Source organism: Engystomops pustulosus, chromosome 4 (assembly GCF_040894005.1).
Source record: "Engystomops pustulosus chromosome 4, aEngPut4.maternal, whole genome shotgun sequence".
Taxonomy (NCBI): Eukaryota; Metazoa; Chordata; class Amphibia; order Anura; family Leptodactylidae; genus Engystomops; species Engystomops pustulosus.
In genome coordinates this window covers 226444983-226462751 of record NC_092414.1, presented here as the reverse complement: position 1 = coordinate 226462751, position 17769 = coordinate 226444983, and the positions used below count along the sequence as shown (strand labels likewise).

The 17769-nt window shown below is 52.3% G+C and overlaps 2 protein-coding genes across 2 annotated transcripts in view; one reads left to right on the top strand and one right to left on the bottom strand.

Annotated features, from left to right (window-relative positions):
* Positions 1 to 17769, bottom strand: part of LOC140128402 (phospholipid scramblase 1-like) — a 69264-nt gene that overhangs the window by 8686 nt on the left and 42809 nt on the right. Inside the window, exons 4-7 of the mRNA XM_072150096.1 lie at positions 6892 to 6934; positions 5710 to 5930; positions 4354 to 4515; positions 2737 to 2898 (exon numbers count right to left, since the gene is read on the bottom strand). Coding sequence (XP_072006197.1) covers positions 2737 to 2898; positions 4354 to 4515; positions 5710 to 5930; positions 6892 to 6934 — 588 coding nt within the window. The remainder of the gene's footprint in view (positions 1 to 2736; positions 2899 to 4353; positions 4516 to 5709; positions 5931 to 6891; positions 6935 to 17769) is intronic.
* Positions 3179 to 4096, top strand: LOC140125850 (uncharacterized; the record flags this gene model as incomplete). The annotated part of the gene is made up of 1 exon (XM_072144727.1): positions 3179 to 4096. A coding segment is annotated over one exon (918 nt), but the record flags the coding sequence as incomplete, so codon positions are not given.

Sequence of the window (17769 nt, the reverse complement as noted above, 5' to 3'; positions counted from 1 at the left end):
GTACTACAAGGGCCGAATCATAGGCGAGGAGCCCAGGGGCCCCACCATCTTCCTCCCACAAGGGGCCCTCACCAGATGATTTTGCGCCGCTAGGGCTCTCAGAACTGGGAGTGATGCAGAGTATTGGTGCCACGCTGTGCATCGCTCCCAGCCAGACAGGGACAGTCAGCTCACAGTGAGTGACAGCTATATGCGCAGCGTCCATGGAGTTCTGCTGTGCGCATGCTTCCCGTCCCAGTCCCTGCTGGCCAGTGCCACACCGTCATCTCACAGTGACAACACACCGCACACACCTCCAAGTACAGTCCCAGGACCCTGCTTCCATGATAATGTCAACAAAGGAAGCAGCAAGGTGTGATGTCACAAGAAGGGCGGAGCCTAACGGAAGGGGTTACTTCTGACTACACAAGCAGAGAACTTACAGGCTGGCTGCATACAAGTGTATAGAGGTGAGGTGGCTGTATGTAGATGTATTACTGGGTGGGTGGTGGCTGTATATAGATGTATTACTGGGGGGTTGGCGGCTGTATGTAGATGTATTACTGGGGGGTTGGCGGCTGTATGTAGATGTATTAATAAGGGTGGGTTTGGCGGCTGTATATAGATGTATTACTGGGGGGTTGGCGGCTGTATATAGATGTATTACTGGGGGGTTGGCGGCTGTATATAGATGCATTACTGGGAGGTTGGTGGCTGTATATAGATGTATTACTGGGGAGTTGGCGGCTGTATGTAGATGTATTACTGGGGAGGAGGTGGCTGTATGTAGATGTATTACTGGGGGGGGGTTGGCGGCTGTATATAGATGTATTACTGGGGAGTTGGCGGCTGTATGTAGATGTATTACAGGGGGGTTGGCGGCTGTATATAGATGTATTACTGGGAGGTTGTTGGCTGTATATAGATGTATTACTGGGGGGTTGGCGGCTGTATATAGATGTATTACTGGGGGGTTGGCGGCTGTATATAGATATATTACTGGGGAGTTGGCGGCTGTATATAGATGTATTACTGGGGAGTTGGCGGGTGTATGTAGATGTATTACTGGGAGGTTGTTGGCTGTATATAGATGTATTACTGGGGAGTTGGCGGCTGTATATAGATGTATTACTGGGGAGTTGGCGGCTGTATATAGATGTATTACTGGGGAGTTGGCGGCTGTATATAGATGTATTACTGGGAAGTTGGCGGCTGTATGTAGATGTATTACTGGGGGGGTTGGCGGCTGTATATAGATGTTTTACTGGGAGGTTGTTGGCTGTATATAGATGTATTACTGGGGGGGTTGGCGGCTGTATATAGATGTATTACTGTGGGGTTGGCGGCTGTATATAGATGTATTACTGGGAGGTTGTTGGCTGTATATAGATGTATTACTGGGGAGTTGGCGGCTGTATGTAGATGTATTACAGGGGGGTTGGCGGCTGTATATAGATGTATTACTGGGAGGTTGTTGGCTGTATATAGATGTATTACTGGGGGGTTGGCGGCTGTATATAGATGTATTACTGGGGGGTTGGCGGCTGTATATAGATATATTACTGGGGAGTTGGCGGCTGTATATAGATGTATTACTGGGGAGTTGGCGGCTGTATGTAGATGTATTACTGGGAGGTTGTTGGCTGTATATAGATGTATTACTGGGGAGTTGGCGGCTGTATATAGATGTATTACTGGGGAGTTGGCGGCTGTATATAGATGTATTACTGGGGAGTTGGCGGCTGTATATAGATGTATTACTGGGGAGTTGGCGGCTGTATATAGATGTATTACTGGGGAGTTGGCGGCTGTATGTAGATGTATTACTGGGGGGGTTGGCGGCTGTATATAGATGTATTACTGGGAGGTTGTTGGCTGTATATAGATGTATTACTGGGGGGTTGGCGGCTGTATATAGATGTATTACTGGGGGGTTGGCGGCTGTATATAGATGTATTACTGGGAGGTTGTTGGCTGTATATAGATGTATTACTGGGGAGTTGGCGGCTGTATGTAGATGTATTACTGGGGGGTTGGCGGCTGTATGTAGATGTATTACTGGAGAGGTGGTGGCTGTATGTAGATGTATTGCTAGGGGGGTTGGCGGCTGTATGTAGATGTATTAATAAGGGTGGGTTTGGCGGCTGTATATAGATGGATTACTGGAAGGTTGGCGGCTGTATGTAGATGTATTACTGGGAGGTTGGCAGCAGTATGTAGATGCATTAGTGAGGGGTTGGCGGCTGTATGTGGATGTATTACTTGGGGGTTGGCGGCTGTACGTAGATGTGTATCTGGGGGGTTGGTGTCTGTATATAGATGTATTACTAGGGGGTTGGTGGCTGTATGTAGATGTATTACTGGGGGGAGGAGGCTGTATATAGATGTATTACTGGAGGGGTTGGAGGCAGGATATTGATGTGTTACTGGAGGGTTGGCGGCTGTATATAGATGTATTACTGGGGGGTTGGCGGCTGTATATAGATGTATTACTGGGGGGTTGGCGGCTGTATTACTGGGGGGTTGGCGGCTGTATATAGATGTATTACTGGGGGGTTGGCGGCTGTATATAGATGTATTACTGGGGGGTTGGCGGCTGTATATAGATGTATTACTGGGGGGTTGGTGGCTGTATATAGATGTATTACTGGGGGGGGTGACTGTATATAGATGTATTACTGAAGGGGGGTTGGTGGCTGTATGTAGGTATCACTGGGGGGGGGGTGAGGGTTGAATTATTACAGTAGAAGGACTTACCAGTAGGAAGCAGGCTCCAATTAGCACGGCCTTCATCTTCACATCGAGATCTTTGGGGAACTGGATCCCAAAGTTATCGGCATCGGTGAATATTTCCTTGGGCAACCCGGACCACTGCTTACTGATGCGGCCAACGCTACGAGACTCACACAGTGGCTTCACCTAAGAAGTGGAGAAAGACGGGTGCGATGGCCTGAGATGGGGCAATGAGTGAGAGGAGAAGACACAAGAGCAGCCAGGCCCGGAGGCACCAGCTGGGAAGGAGAAGTCCGGTGGAGAGCAGAGACGTCGTGGTCTGGAAGGGACCACCGGGGGAAGGAGGACACAGAAGAGGAGAAGGAAGCGGAAGAAGAGGAGAAGGAAGAGGAAGAAGAGGAAGAAGAAAGAAGAAGAAGAAAGAGGAGAAAGAAGAGGAAGAAGAGGAGAAGGAAGATGAAGAAGAGGAGAAGGAAGCGGAAGAAGAGGAGAAGGAAGAGGAAGAAGAAAGAGGAGAAAGAAGAGGAAGAAGAGGAGAAGGAAGAGGAAGAAGAGGAGAAGGAAGAGGAAGAAGAGAAGGCAGAGGAAGAAGAAAGAGGAGAAGGAAGTGGAAGAAGAGGAGAAGGAAGAGGAAGAAGAGGAAGAAGAAAGAAGAAGAAGAAAGAGGAGAAAGAAGAGGAAGAAGAGGAGAAGGAAGCGGAAGAAGAGGAGAAGAAAGAAGAAGAAGAAAGAGGAGAAAGAAGAGGAAGAAGAGGAGAAGGAAGAGGAAGAAGAGGAGAAGGAAGAGGAAGAAGAGGAAGAAGAAAGAGGAAGAAGAAAAAGGAGAAAGAAGAGGAAGAAGAGGAGAAGGAAGAGGAAGAAGAAGAGAAGGAAGACGAAGAAGAGGAGAAGGAAGCGGAAGAAGAGGAGAAAGAAGAGGAAGAAGAAAGAGGAGAAAGAAGAGGAAGAAGAGGAGAAGGCAGACGAAGAAGAGGAGAAGGAAGAGGAAGAAGAGGAGAAGGAAGGCGAAGAAGAGGACAAGGAAGAGGAAGAAGAGGAGAAGGAAGAGGAAGAAGAGGAGAAGGGAGAGGAAGAAGAGGAGAAGGAAGAGGAAGAAGAGGAGAAGGAAGAGGAAGAAGAGGAGAAGGGAGAGGAAGAAGAGGAGAAGGGAGAGGAAGAAGAGGAGAAGGAAGAGGAAGAAGAGGAGAAGGAAGAGGAAGAAGAGGAGAAGGAAGAGGAAGAAGAGGAGAAGGAAGAGGAAGAAGAGGAGAAGGGAGAGGAAGAAGAGGAGAAGGGAGAGGAAGAAGAGGAGAAGGAAGAGGAAGAAGATGAGAAGGAAGAGGAAGAAGAGGAGAAGGGAGAGGAAGAAGAGGAGAAGGAGGAGGAAAGGAAAAAAAGGATATAGAAAAGAAAGAGGGAAGAGAAAGATAGAGAAAAAGAAGAGAAAGAAATGTAAAAAGAGAAGGACACAGAGATGGAAGAAGATGTTCAGGACACGTGGAGGGGTTTGTAGAGGAGGAGGAGGACCCGGAGATGGAGAAGGACCCGGAGATGGAAGAGGAAGAAGATGTTCAGGACATGTGGAGGGGTTTGTGGAGGAGGAGGAGGATTAGGCTGAGATTCAGCATCTGCTGCACATAAGAACGAGACTCTTGTCCTCACCTGGAAGTTGACGTCTCCGCAGCAGCTGGACATCAGACATGGACCGACCACCTTGAGCACCGGCTCCCGGCTCTCAGTGAGAAGACAATACTTAGGGACAAACGGGTGCCAGCTCTGCACAACATACCCGATAGTGTGACCCGGGGGGCTCTGGACCTCCAGCTGAGGGGGCAAGCACACAACAGAGGGTGGGATGGAGCAGTGCTGTATGCGCGAGGGTGGACAATTCAGGAATAGCAGAGTGATACAGGGAGGGGTGTAGTGTGGGGTTGTGGGGGTCAGTACAGGAATAGCAGAGTGATACAGGGAGGGGTGTAGTGTGGGGTTGTGGGGGTCAGTACAGGAATAGCAGAGTGATACAGGGAGGGGTGTAGTGTCTGGTTGTGGGTGTCAGGAATAGCAGAGTGATACAGGGAGGGGTGTAGTGTGGGGTTGTGGGGGTGAGTAATAGCAGAGTGATGTAGTGTGGGGTTTTGGGGGTCAGTAATAGCAGAGTGATGTAGTGTCGGGTTGTGGGGGGTCAGGGATAGCAGAGTGATGTAGTGTGGGGTTGTGGGGGGTCAGGGATAGCAGAGTGATGTAGTGTGGGGTTGTGGGGGGTCAGGGATAGCAGAGTGATGTAGTGTGGGGTTTTGGGGGGTCACGGATAGCAGAGTGATGTAGTGTGGGGTTGTGGGGGGTCAGGGATAGCAGAGTGATGTAGTGTGGGGTTGTGGGGGGTCAGGGATAGCAGAGTGATGTAGTGTGGGGTTTTGGGGGGTCACGGATAGCAGAGTGATGTAGTGTGGGGTTGTGGGGGGTCAGGGATAGCAGAGTGATGTAGTGTGGGGTTGTGGGGGGTCAGGGATAGCAGAGTGATGTAGTGTGGGGTTGTGGGGGGTCAGGGATAGCAGAGTGATGTAGTGTGGGGTTGTGGGGGGTCAGGGATAGCAGAGTGATGTAGTGTGGGGTTGTGGGGGGTCAGGGATAGCAGAGTGATGTAGTGTGGGGTTGTGGGGGGTCAGGGATAGCAGAGTGATGTAGTGTGGGGTTGTGGGGGGTCAGGGATAGCAGAGTGATGTAGTGTGGGGTTGTGGGGGGTCAGGGATAGCAGAGTGATGTAGTGTGGGGTTGTGGGGGGTCAGGGATAGCAGAGTGATGTAGTGTGGGGTTGTGGGGGGTCAGGAATAGCAGAGTGATGTAGTGTGGGGTTGTGGGGGTCAGGGATAGCAGAGTGATGTAGTGTGGGGTTGTGGGGGTCAGGGATAGCAGAGTGATGTAGTGTGGGGTTGTGGGGGTCAGGAATAGCAGAGTGATGTAGTGTGGGGTTGTGGGGGTCAGGAATAGCAGAGTGTTGTAGTGTGGGGTTGTACCTACCTCCTGTAAACAGCAGGGGAAGCAGCAGCTTGAACACTTGAGGGGTCGGATGAAGGTGATGACCTCTCGCCCCGTGTGGTCGCACACTTGCAGGGTCAGGGGGCGCAGCGCTCCGCAGCACCACCGCGCACACACCGTGCTCCGCTCCTGTGCACTGAAGATCCGCTGACCCATTATATTCCGCAGCTCGTACTGGTTACACGTCTCATACCCCGTGACCGCTGTATACATAGACAAGGGGGAGGGGTTTCATCAATATGAGCAGGGTATAATGTATTCATATCACATGGTGGCAGGAGGGCGGCCTGATTGGCTGAGTGGAGGTTTGCTTAGAGAGAGAGGAAGCGCGTGGTGTAGCAGAGGCGAGATTGTGAGTATATCCAATAGGGAAGGGGGGGGGGGTGTATCAGATATGGTGGGGGGATACCAGATATGGTGGGGGGTGGGGTATACCAGATATGGTAGGGGGGCTATACCAGATATGGTGGGGGTGGGGTATACCAGATATGGTAGGGGGGTATATCAGATGTGGTGGTGGGGTATATCAGATGTGGTGGTGGGGTATACCAGATATGGTTGGGGGGGTGTATCAGTTATGGTGGGGGGGGGGGGTATATCAGATATGGTGGAGGGTATACCAGATATGGTTGGGGGTATATCAGATACGGTGGGGGGGGGTATATCAGATATGGTGGGGGTGTATATCAGATATGGTTGGGGGGGTATATCAGATATATTGGGGGGGGGGGGGTATATCAGATATGGGGGGGGGGTATACCAGATATGGTTTGGGGGGTGTATCAGATATGGGGGGGGTATATCAGATATGGGGGGGGGGGTATACCAGATATGGTTGGGGGGTATATCAGATACGGTGGGGGGTATATCAAATGTGGTGGTGGGGTATACCAGATATGGTGAGGGGGGGTATATCAGAAATGGTGGGGGGGTATATCAGAAATGGTGGGGGGGTATATCAGATATGGTGGGGGTATATCAGATATGGTGGGGGGTATATCACATATGGGGGTGTATATCAGAAATGATGTGGGGGGTATATCAGATATGTCGGGGGGGGGGTACATCAGATATGGGGGGTACATCAGATATGGGGGGGTACATCAGATATGTTGGGGAAAGGGGGAGGGGTTGCTCTTATTTCTTCCCCCTGTAGTCTCTCACCTTCCAGTAGTTCTGTCTTTTGGTGGATCAGTATTTGGTCGATCTGCAGAGAGAAGATCCGAGACAAGATCAGAATCTGCAGCACAGAACACACAGCGTCACAGCACACAGCGTCACAGAGCACAGCGTCACAGAGCACAGCGTCACAGAGCACAGCGTCACAGAGCACAAAGTCACAGAGCACAGCGTCACAGAGCACAGCGTCACAGAACACAGCGTCACAGAGCACAGAGTCACAGAACACAGCGTCACAGAACACAGCGTCACAGAACAGCGTCACAGAGCACAGCGTCACAGAGCACAGCGTCACAGAACACAGCGTCACAGAGCACAGCGTCACAGAGCACAGCGTCACAGAGAACAAAGTCACAGAGCACAGCGTCACAGAACACAGCGTCACAGAACACAGCATTACAGAGCACAGAGTCACAGAACACAGCGTCACAGAACAGCGTCACAGAGCATAGCGTCACAGAGCACAGCGTCACAGAACACAGCGTCACAGAACAGCGTCACAGAGCACAGCGGCACAGAGCACAGCGGCACAGAGCACAGCGTCACAGCACACAGCGGCACAGCACAGCGTCACAGAGCACAGCGTCACAGAGCACAGCGTCAAAGAACACAGCGTCACAGAACACAGCGTCACAGAACACAGCGTCACAGAACAGCGTCACAGAGCACAGCGGAACAGAGCACAGCGTCACAGAGCACAGCGTCACAGAACACAGCGTCACAGCACACAGCGTCACAGCACACAGCGGCACAGAGCACAGCGCCATAGAACACAGCGTCACAGAGCACAGCGTCACAGAACACAGCGTCACAGAACACAGCGTCACAGAGCACAGCGTCACAGAACACAGCATCACAGAACACAGCGGCACAGCGTCACAGAGAACACAGCGTCACAGAGAACACAGCGTCACAGAGAACACAGCATCACAACACACAGCGTCACAGAGAACACAGAGAACACAGAGAAAACAGCGGCACAGAGCACAGCACACAGCGGCACAGCACAGCGTCACAGAGCACAGCGTCACAGAGCACAGCGTCACAGAGCACAGCATCACAGAACACAGCATTACAGAGCACAGAGTCACAGAACACAGCGTCACAGAACACAGCGTCACAGAACAGCGTCACAGAGCACAGCGTCACAGAGCACAGCGTCACAGAACACAGCGTCACAGAACACAGCGTCACAGAACAGCGGCACAGAGCACAGTGGCACAGAGCACAGCGGCACAGAGCACAGCGGCACAGCACACAGCAGCACAGCACAGTGTCACAGAGCACAGCGTCACAGAACACAGTGGCACAGAGCACAGCGTCACAGAGCACAGCGTCACAGAGCACAGCGTCACAGCACACAGCACTGCCTCACAGAGCACAGCGTCATAGAACACAGCGGCACAGAGCACAGCGGCACAGAGCACAGCGTCACAGCACACAGCGGCACAGCACAGCGTCACAGAGCACAGCGTCACAGAGCACAGCGTCAAAGAACACAGCGTCACAGAACACAGCGTCACAGAACAGCGTCACAGAGCACAGCAGAACAGAGCACAGCGGAACAGACACAGCGTCACAGAACACAGCGTCACAGCACACAGCGTCACAGCACACAGCGGTACAGAGCACAGCGCCATAGAACACAGCGGCACAGAGGACAGCGTCACAGAACACATCGTCACAGCACACAGCGGCACAGCACAGCGTCACAGAGCATAGCGTCACAGAACACAGCGGCACAGCGTCACAGAGAATACAGCGTCACAGAGAACACAGCGTCACAGAGAACACAGCATCACAACACACAGCGTCACAGAGAACACAGCGGCACAGAGCACAGCGCACAGCGTCACAGCACACAGCGGCACAGCACAGCGTCACAGAGCACAGCGTCACAGAGCACAGCGTCACAGAACACAGCATTACAGAGCACAGAGTCACAGAACACAGCGTCACAGAACACAGCGTCACAGAACAGCGTCACAGAGCACAGCGTCACAGAGCACAGCGTCACAGAACACAGCGTCACAGAACACAGCGTCACAGAACACAGCGTCACAGAACAGCGTCACAGAGCACAGCGGCACAGAGCACAGCGTCACAGCACACAGCAGCACAGGACAGTGTCACAGAGCACAGCGTCACAGAGCACAGCGTCACAGAACACAGCATTACAGAGCACAGAGTCACAGAACACAGCGTCACAGAACACAGCGTCACAGAACAGCGTCACAGAGCACAGCGTCACAGAGCACAGCGTCACAGAGCACAGCGTCACAGAACACAGCGTCACAGAGCACAGCGGCACAGAGCACAGCTTCACAGAGCACAGCGTCACAGCACACAGCAGCACAGCACAGTGTCACAGAGCACAGCGTCACAGAACACAGCGGCACAGAGCACAGCATCACAGAGCACAGCGTCACAGAGCACAGCGTCACAGCACACAGCACTGCGTCACAGAGCACAGCGTCATAGAACACAGCGGCACAGAGCACAGTGTCACAGAACACAGCGTCACAGCACACAGCGGCACAGCACAGCGTCACAGAACACAGCGGCACAGAGAACACAGCGTCACAGAGAACACAGTGTCACAGAGAACACAGTATCACAACACACCGCGTCACAGAGAACACAGCGGCACAGAGCACAGCGTCACAGCACACAGCGGCACAGCACAGCGTCACAGAGCACAGTGTCACAGAGCACAGCGTCAAAGAACACAGCGTCACAGAACACAGCCGCACAGAGCACAGCGGCACAGAGCACAGCGGCACAGAGCACAGCGGCACAGAGCACAGCGTCACAGCACACAGCGGCACAGCACAGCGTCACAGAGCACAGCGTCAAAGAACACAGCGTCAAAGAACACAGCGTCACAGAACACAGCCTCACAGAACAGCGTCACAGAGCACAGCGGAACAGAGCACAGCGGAACAGAGCACAGCCTCACAGAACACAGCGTCACAGCACACAGCGTCACAGCACACAGCGGCACAGAGCACAGCACCATAGAACACAGCGGCACAGAGCACAGCGTCACAGAACACAGCGTCACAGCACACAGCGGCACAGCACAGCGTCACAGAGCACAGCGTCACAGAACCCAGCGTCACAGAACACAGCGGCACAGCGGCACAGAGAACACAGCGTCACAGAGAACACAGCGTCACAGAGAACACAGCATCACAACACACAGCGTCACAGAGAACACAGCGACACAGAGCACAGCGCACAGCGGCACAGCACACAGCGGCACAGCACAGCGTCACAGAGCACAGCGTCACAGAGCAAAGCGTCACAGAACACAGCGTCACAGAACACAGCATCACAGAACACAGCGTCACAGAACAGCGTCACAGAGCACAGCGGCACAGAGCACAGCGACACAGAGCACAGCATCACAGAGCACAGCGTCACAGAGTGCAGTGTCACAGCACACAGCAGCACAGTGTCACAGCACATAGCGGCACAGCACAGCGTCACAGAGCACAGCGTCACAGAGCACAGCGTCACAGAGCACAGCGTCACAGAGCACAGCGTCACAGCACACAGCAGCACAGCACAGCGTCACAGAGCACAGCGTCACAGAGCACAGCGTCACAGAGCACAGCGTCACAGAGCACAGCGTCACAGAGCACAGCGTCACAGCACACAGCACTGCGTCACAGAGCACAGCGTCATAGAACACAGCGGCACAGAGCACAGCGTCACAGAACACAGCATCACAGCACACAGCGGCACAGCACAGCGTCACAGAGCACAGCGTCACAGAGCACAGCGTCACAGAACACAGCGTCACAGAACACAGCGGCACAGCGTCACAGAGAACACAGCATCACAACACACAGCGTCACAGAGAACACAGAGAACACAGCGGCACAGAGCACAGCGGAACAGAGCCCAGCATCACAGAGCACAGCGTCACAGCACACAGCAGCACAGTGTCACAGAGGACAGCGTCACAGAACACAGCGGCACAGAGCACAGCGTCACATAGCACAGCGTCACAGCACATAGCGGCACAGCACAGCGTCACAGAGCACAGCGTCACAGAGCACAGCGTCACAAAACACAGCGGCAGAGCACAGCGTCACAGAACACAGCGTCACAGCACACAGCGGCACAGCACTGCGTCACAGAGCACAGCGTCACAGAGCACAGCGCACAGCGTCACAGCACACAGCGGCACAGCACAGCGTCACAGAGCACAGCGTCACAGAGCAAAGCGTCACAGAACACAGCGTCACAGAACACAGCATCACAGAACACAGCGTCACAGAACAGCGTCACAGAGCACAGCGGCACAGAGCACAGCGACACAGAGCACAGCATCACAGAGCACAGCGTCACAGAGTGCAGTGTCACAGCACACAGCAGCACAGTGTCACAGAGCACAGCGTCACAGAGCACAGCGTCACAGCACATAGCGGCACAGCACAGCGTCACAGAGCACAGCGTCACAGAGCACAGCGTCACAGAGCACAGCGTCACAGCACACAGCAGCACAGCACAGTGTCACAGAGCACAGCGTCACAGAGCACAGCGTCACAGAGCACAGCGTCACAGAGCACAGCGTCACAGAGCACAGCGTCACAGCACACAGCACTGCGTCACAGAGCACAGCGTCATAGAACACAGCGGCACAGAGCACAGCGTCACAGAACACAGCATCACAGCACACAGCGGCACAGCACAGCGTCACAGAGCACAGCGTCACAGAGCACAGCGTCACAGAACACAGCGTCACAGAACACAGCGGCACAGCGTCACAGAGAACACAGCATCACAACACACAGCGTCACAGAGAACACAGAGAACACAGCGGCACAGAGCACAGCGGAACAGAGCCCAGCATCACAGAGCACAGCGTCACAGCACACAGCAGCACAGTGTCACAGAGGACAGCGTCACAGAACACAGCGGCACAGAGCACAGCGTCACATAGCACAGCGTCACAGCACATAGCGGCACAGCACAGCGTCACAGAGCACAGCGTCACAGAGCACAGCGTCACAAAACACAGCGGCAGAGCACAGCGTCACAGAACACAGCGTCACAGCACACAGCGGCACAGCACTGCGTCACAGAGCACAGCGTCACAGAGCACAAAGTCACAGAACACAGCGTCACAGAGCACAGCTCACAGAACACAGCGTCACAGAATAGCATCACAGAGCACAGCGTCACAGAGCACAGCGTCACAGAGCACAGCGTCACAGAGCACAGCAGCACAGCACAGTGTCACAGAGCACAGCGTCACAGAACACAGCGGCACAGAGCACAGCGTCACAGAGCACAGAGTCACAGAGCAGAGAGCCTCACAGAGCACAGCGTCATAGAACACAGCGTCGCAGTGAACAGCATCACAGAGCACAGCGTCACAGAACACAGCATCACAGAACACAGCGTCACAGAACACAGCAACACAGCAACACAGAACACAGCGTCACAGAACACAGCGTCACAGAACACAGCGTCACAGAACACAGCGTCACAGAACAGCGGCACAGAGCACAGCGTCGCAGAGCACAGCGTCGCAGAGCACAGCGTCGCAGAGCACAGCGTCGCAGAGCACAGCAGCACAGAGCACAGCAGCACAGAGCAGAGCGTCACAGAGAACACAGCGGCACAGAACACAGCGGCACAGAGCACAGCGTCACAGAGCACAGCGTCACAGAGAACACAGCGTCACAGAACACAGCGGCACAGAACACAGCGGCACAGAGAACACAGCGTCACAGAGAACACAGCGTCACAGAGCACACAGCATCACAGAACACAGCGGCACAGCACACAGCGTCACAGAGCACACAGCGTCACAGAGCACAGCGTCACAGAGCACAGAGCGTCACAGAGCACAGCATCACAGAGCACAGCGTCACAGAGAACACAGCGTCACAGAACACAGCGTCACAGAGCACAGAGTCACAGAGCACAGCGTCACAGAGAACACAGCGTCACAGAGAACACAGCATCACAGAGAACAGCGTCACAGAACACAGCGTCACAGAGAACACAGCATCACAGAGAACACAGTGTCACAGCACAGCGACACAGGTCAATGGGCTGCGCCAGAAATTCCGGTGCACATTTATGTAGGAGCGCCTCTAGATGCAGAGTTATGTGTTGCAGCAGACACAGTGCAGCCACAATACAGTCGCTGCATCTACATGAATGAGACTGCTGCGGGGGCACTGATAGTATATATTGGCTGCTGCGGGGGCACTGATAGTATAAACTGGCTGCTGCGGGGGCACTGATAGTATATATTGGCTGCTGCGGGGGCACTGATAGTATATATTGGCTGCTGTGGGGGCACTGATAGTATATATTGGCTGCTATGGGGGCACTGATAGTATATATTGGCTGCTGTGGGGGCACTGATAGTGTCTATTGGTTGCTGCGGGGGCACTGATAGTATATATTGGCTGCTGTGGGGGCACTGATAGTATATATTGGCTGCAGTGGGGGCACTGATTGTATATATTGGCTGCTGTAGGGGCACTGATAGTATATATTGGCTGCTGTGGGGGCACTGATAGTATATACTGGCTGCTGTGGGGGTACCGATAGTATATATTGGCTGCTGTGGGGGCACTGATAGTATATATCGGCTGCTGTGGGGTACCGATAGTATATATTGGCTGCTGTGGGGGCAATGACAGTATATGTTGGCTGCTGCGGGGGCACTGATTGTATATATTGGCTGCTGTGGGGGCACTGATAGTATATATTGGCCGCTAAGGGGGTACTGATAGTATATATTGGCTGCTGTGGGGGCACTGATAGTATATATTGGCTGCTGTAGGGGCACTGATAGTATATATTGGCTGCAGTGGGGGCACTGATAGTATATATTGGCTGCAGTGGGGGCACTGATAGTATATATTGGCTGCGGCGGGGGCACTGATAGTATATATTGGCTGCTGTGGGGGCACTGATAGTACATATTGGCTGCTGTGGGGGCACTGATAGTATATATTGGCTGCTGTGGGGGCACTGATAGTACATATTGGCTGCTGTGGGGGCACTGATAGTACATATTGGCTGCTGTGGGGGCACTGATAGTATATATTGGCTGCTGCGGGGGCACTGATAGTATATACTGGTTGCTGTGGGGGCACTGATAGTATATATTGGCTGCAGTGGGGGCACTGATAGAATATATAGGCTGCTGCGGGGGCACTGATAGTATATACTGGTTGCTGTGGGGGCACTGATAGTATATACTGGTTGCTGCGGGGGCACTGATAGTATATATTGGCCGCTGTGGGGGCACTGATAGTATATATTGGCTGCTGTGGGGGCACTGATAGTATATATTGGCTGCTGTGGGGGCACTGATAGTACATATTGGCTGCTGTGGGGGCACTGATAGTACATATTGGCTGCTGTGGATGCACTGATAGTATATATTGGCTGCTGTGGGGGCACTGATAGTATATACTGGCTGCAGTGGGGGCACTGATAGTATATATTGGCTGCTGTGGGGGCACTGATAGTATATATTGGCTGCAGTGGGGGCACTGATAGTATATACTGGCTGCTGTGGGGGTACCGATAGTATATATTGGCTGCTGTGGGGGCACTGATAGTATATATTGGCTGCTGTGGGGGCACTGATAGTATATATTGGCTGCTGTGGGGGCACTGACAGTATATATTGGCTGCTGCGGGGGCACTGATTGTATATATTGGCTGCTGTGGGGGCACTGATAGTATATACTGGCTGATGTGGGGGCACTGATAGTATATATTGGCCGCTAAGGGGGTACTGATAGTATACATTGGCTGCAGCGGGGGCACTGATAGTATATATTGGCTGCTGCGGGGGCACTGATAGTATATATTGGCTGCTGTGGGGGCACTGATAGTATATATTGGCTGCTGTGGGGGCACTGATAGTATATATTGGCTGCTGTGGGGGCACTGATAGTATATATTGGCTGCTGTGGGGGTACCGATAGTATATATTGGCTGCTGTGGGGGCACTGATAGTATATATTGGCTGCTGTGGGGGCACTGACAGTATATATTGGCTGCTGCGGGGGCACTGATTGTATATATTGGCTGCTGTGGGGGCACTGATAGTATATATTGGCCGCTAAGGGGGTACTGATAGTATACATTGGCTGCAGCGTGGGCACTGATAGTATATATTGGCTGCTGCGGGGGCACTGATAGTATATATTGGCTGCTGCGGGGGCACTGATAGTATATATTGGCTGCTGTGGGGGCACTGATAGTATATATTGGCTGCTGTGGGGGCACTGATAGTATATATTGGCTGCTGTGGGGTACCGATAGTATATATTGGCTGCTGTGGGGGCACTGATTGTATATATTGGCTGCAGCGGGGGCACTGATAGTATATATTGGTTGCAGTGGGGGCACTGATAGTATATATTGGCTGCTGTGGGGGCACTGATAGTATATACTGGCTGCTGCGAAGGCACTGATAGTATATATTGGCTGCTGTGGGGGCACTGATAGTATATATTGGCCGCTGTGGGGGCACTGATAGTATATATTGGCTGCTGTGGGGGCACTGATAGTATATATTGGCTGCTGTGGGGGCACTGATAGTACATATTGGCTGCTGTGGGGGCACTGATAGTACATATTGGCTGCTGTGGATGCACTGATAGTATATATTGGCTGCTGTGGGGGCACTGATAGTATATACTGGCTGCAGTGGGGGCACTGATAGTATATATTGGCTGCTGTGGGGGCACTGATAGTATATATTGGCTGCAGTGGGGGCACTGATAGTATATACTGGCTGCTGTGGGGGTACCGATAGTATATATTGGCTGCTGTGGGGGCACTGATAGTATATATTGGCTGCTGTGGGGGCACTGATAGTATATATTGGCTGCTGTGGGGGCACTGACAGTATATATTGGCTGCTGCGGGGGCACTGATTGTATATATTGGCTGCTGTGGGGGCACTGATAGTATATATTGGCTGCTGCGGGGTACCGATAGTATATATTGGCTGCTGTGGGGGCACTGATTGTATATATTGGCTGCAGCGGGGGCACTGATAGTATATATTGGCTGCAGTGGGGGCACTGATAGTATATATTGGCTGCTGTGGGGGCACTGATAGTATATACTGGCTGCTGCGGGGGCACTGATAGTATATATCGGCTGTTGTGGGGGCACTGATAGTACATATTGGCTGCAGCGGGGGCACTGATAGTATATATTGGCTGCAGCGGGGGCACTGATAGTATATATTGGCTGCTGCGGGGGCACTGATAGTATATATTGGCTGCTGCGGGGGCACTGATAGTATATTTTGGCTGCTGCGGGGGCACTGATAGTATATACTGGCATCTGTGGGGGCACTGATAGTATATATTGGCTGCTGCGGGGGCACTGATAGTATATACTGGCTGCTGTGGGGGCACTGATAGTATATATTGGCTGCTGTGGGGGCACTGATAGTATATATTGGCTGCTGCGGGGGCACTGATAGTATATATTGGCTGCTGGGGGGGTACTGATAGTATATATTGGCTGCTGTGGGGGCACTGATAGTATATATTGGCTGCTGCGGGGGCACTGATAGTATATACTGGCTGCTTTGGGGGCACTGATAGTATATATTGGCTGCTGCGGGGGCACTGATAGTATATACTGGCTGCTGTTGGTGCACTGATAGTATATACTGGCTGCTGTGGGGGCACTGATAGTATATATTGGCTGCTGCGGGGGCACTGATAGTATATATTGGCTGCAGCGGGGGCACTGATAGTATATACTGGCTGCTGTGGGGGCACTGATAGTATATATTGGCTGCTGTGGGGGCACTGATAGTATATATTGGCTGCTGTGGGGGCACTGATAGTTTATATTGGCTGTTGTGGGGGCACTGATAGTATATATTGGCTGCTGTGGGGGCACCGATAGTATATATTGGCTGCTGTGGGGGCACTGATAGTATATATTGGCTGCTGTGGGGGCACTGATAGTATATACTGGCTGATGTGGGGGCACTGATAGTATATATTGGCTACTGTAGGCTGTGGGGAACTGCAACTACGGATACTACAGACCTATACAACACACACAACACACTACACTATAAACATACACAACAACCAATCACACTATACTACACCCATACACCCACATCACACTATACTACACTCCTACACAACACTCACATCACACTGTACTACAGCCATAACACACTATACTACACACATACACAACACCCACATCAAACTATACAACACCAACACTACACACATACTCAACACCCACATCAAACTATACAACACCAACACTACACACATACTCAACACCCACATCACACTGTACTACACACATACACAAAACCCACATTAAACTGCACTACACACACTACACCCACATCACACTATACTACACACATACACAACACCCATATCACACTGTACTACACCCACATCACACTGTACTACACACATACACAACACCCATATCACACTGTACTACACCCACATCACACTGTACTACACCCACATCACACTGTACAACACACACAACACCCACATCACACTGTACTACACCTATATCACACTGTATAAGACACACAACACCCACATCACACTGTACTACACCCACATCAAACTGTACTACACACATACACAACACCCATATCACACTGTACTACACCCATATCAAACTGTACCACACCCACAATACACTGTACTACACACATACACAACACCCACATCACACTGTACTACACCTATATCACACTGTAGAACACACACAACACCCACATCACACTGTACTACACCCACATCAAACTGTACTACACACATACACAACACCCATATCACACTGTACTACACCCAT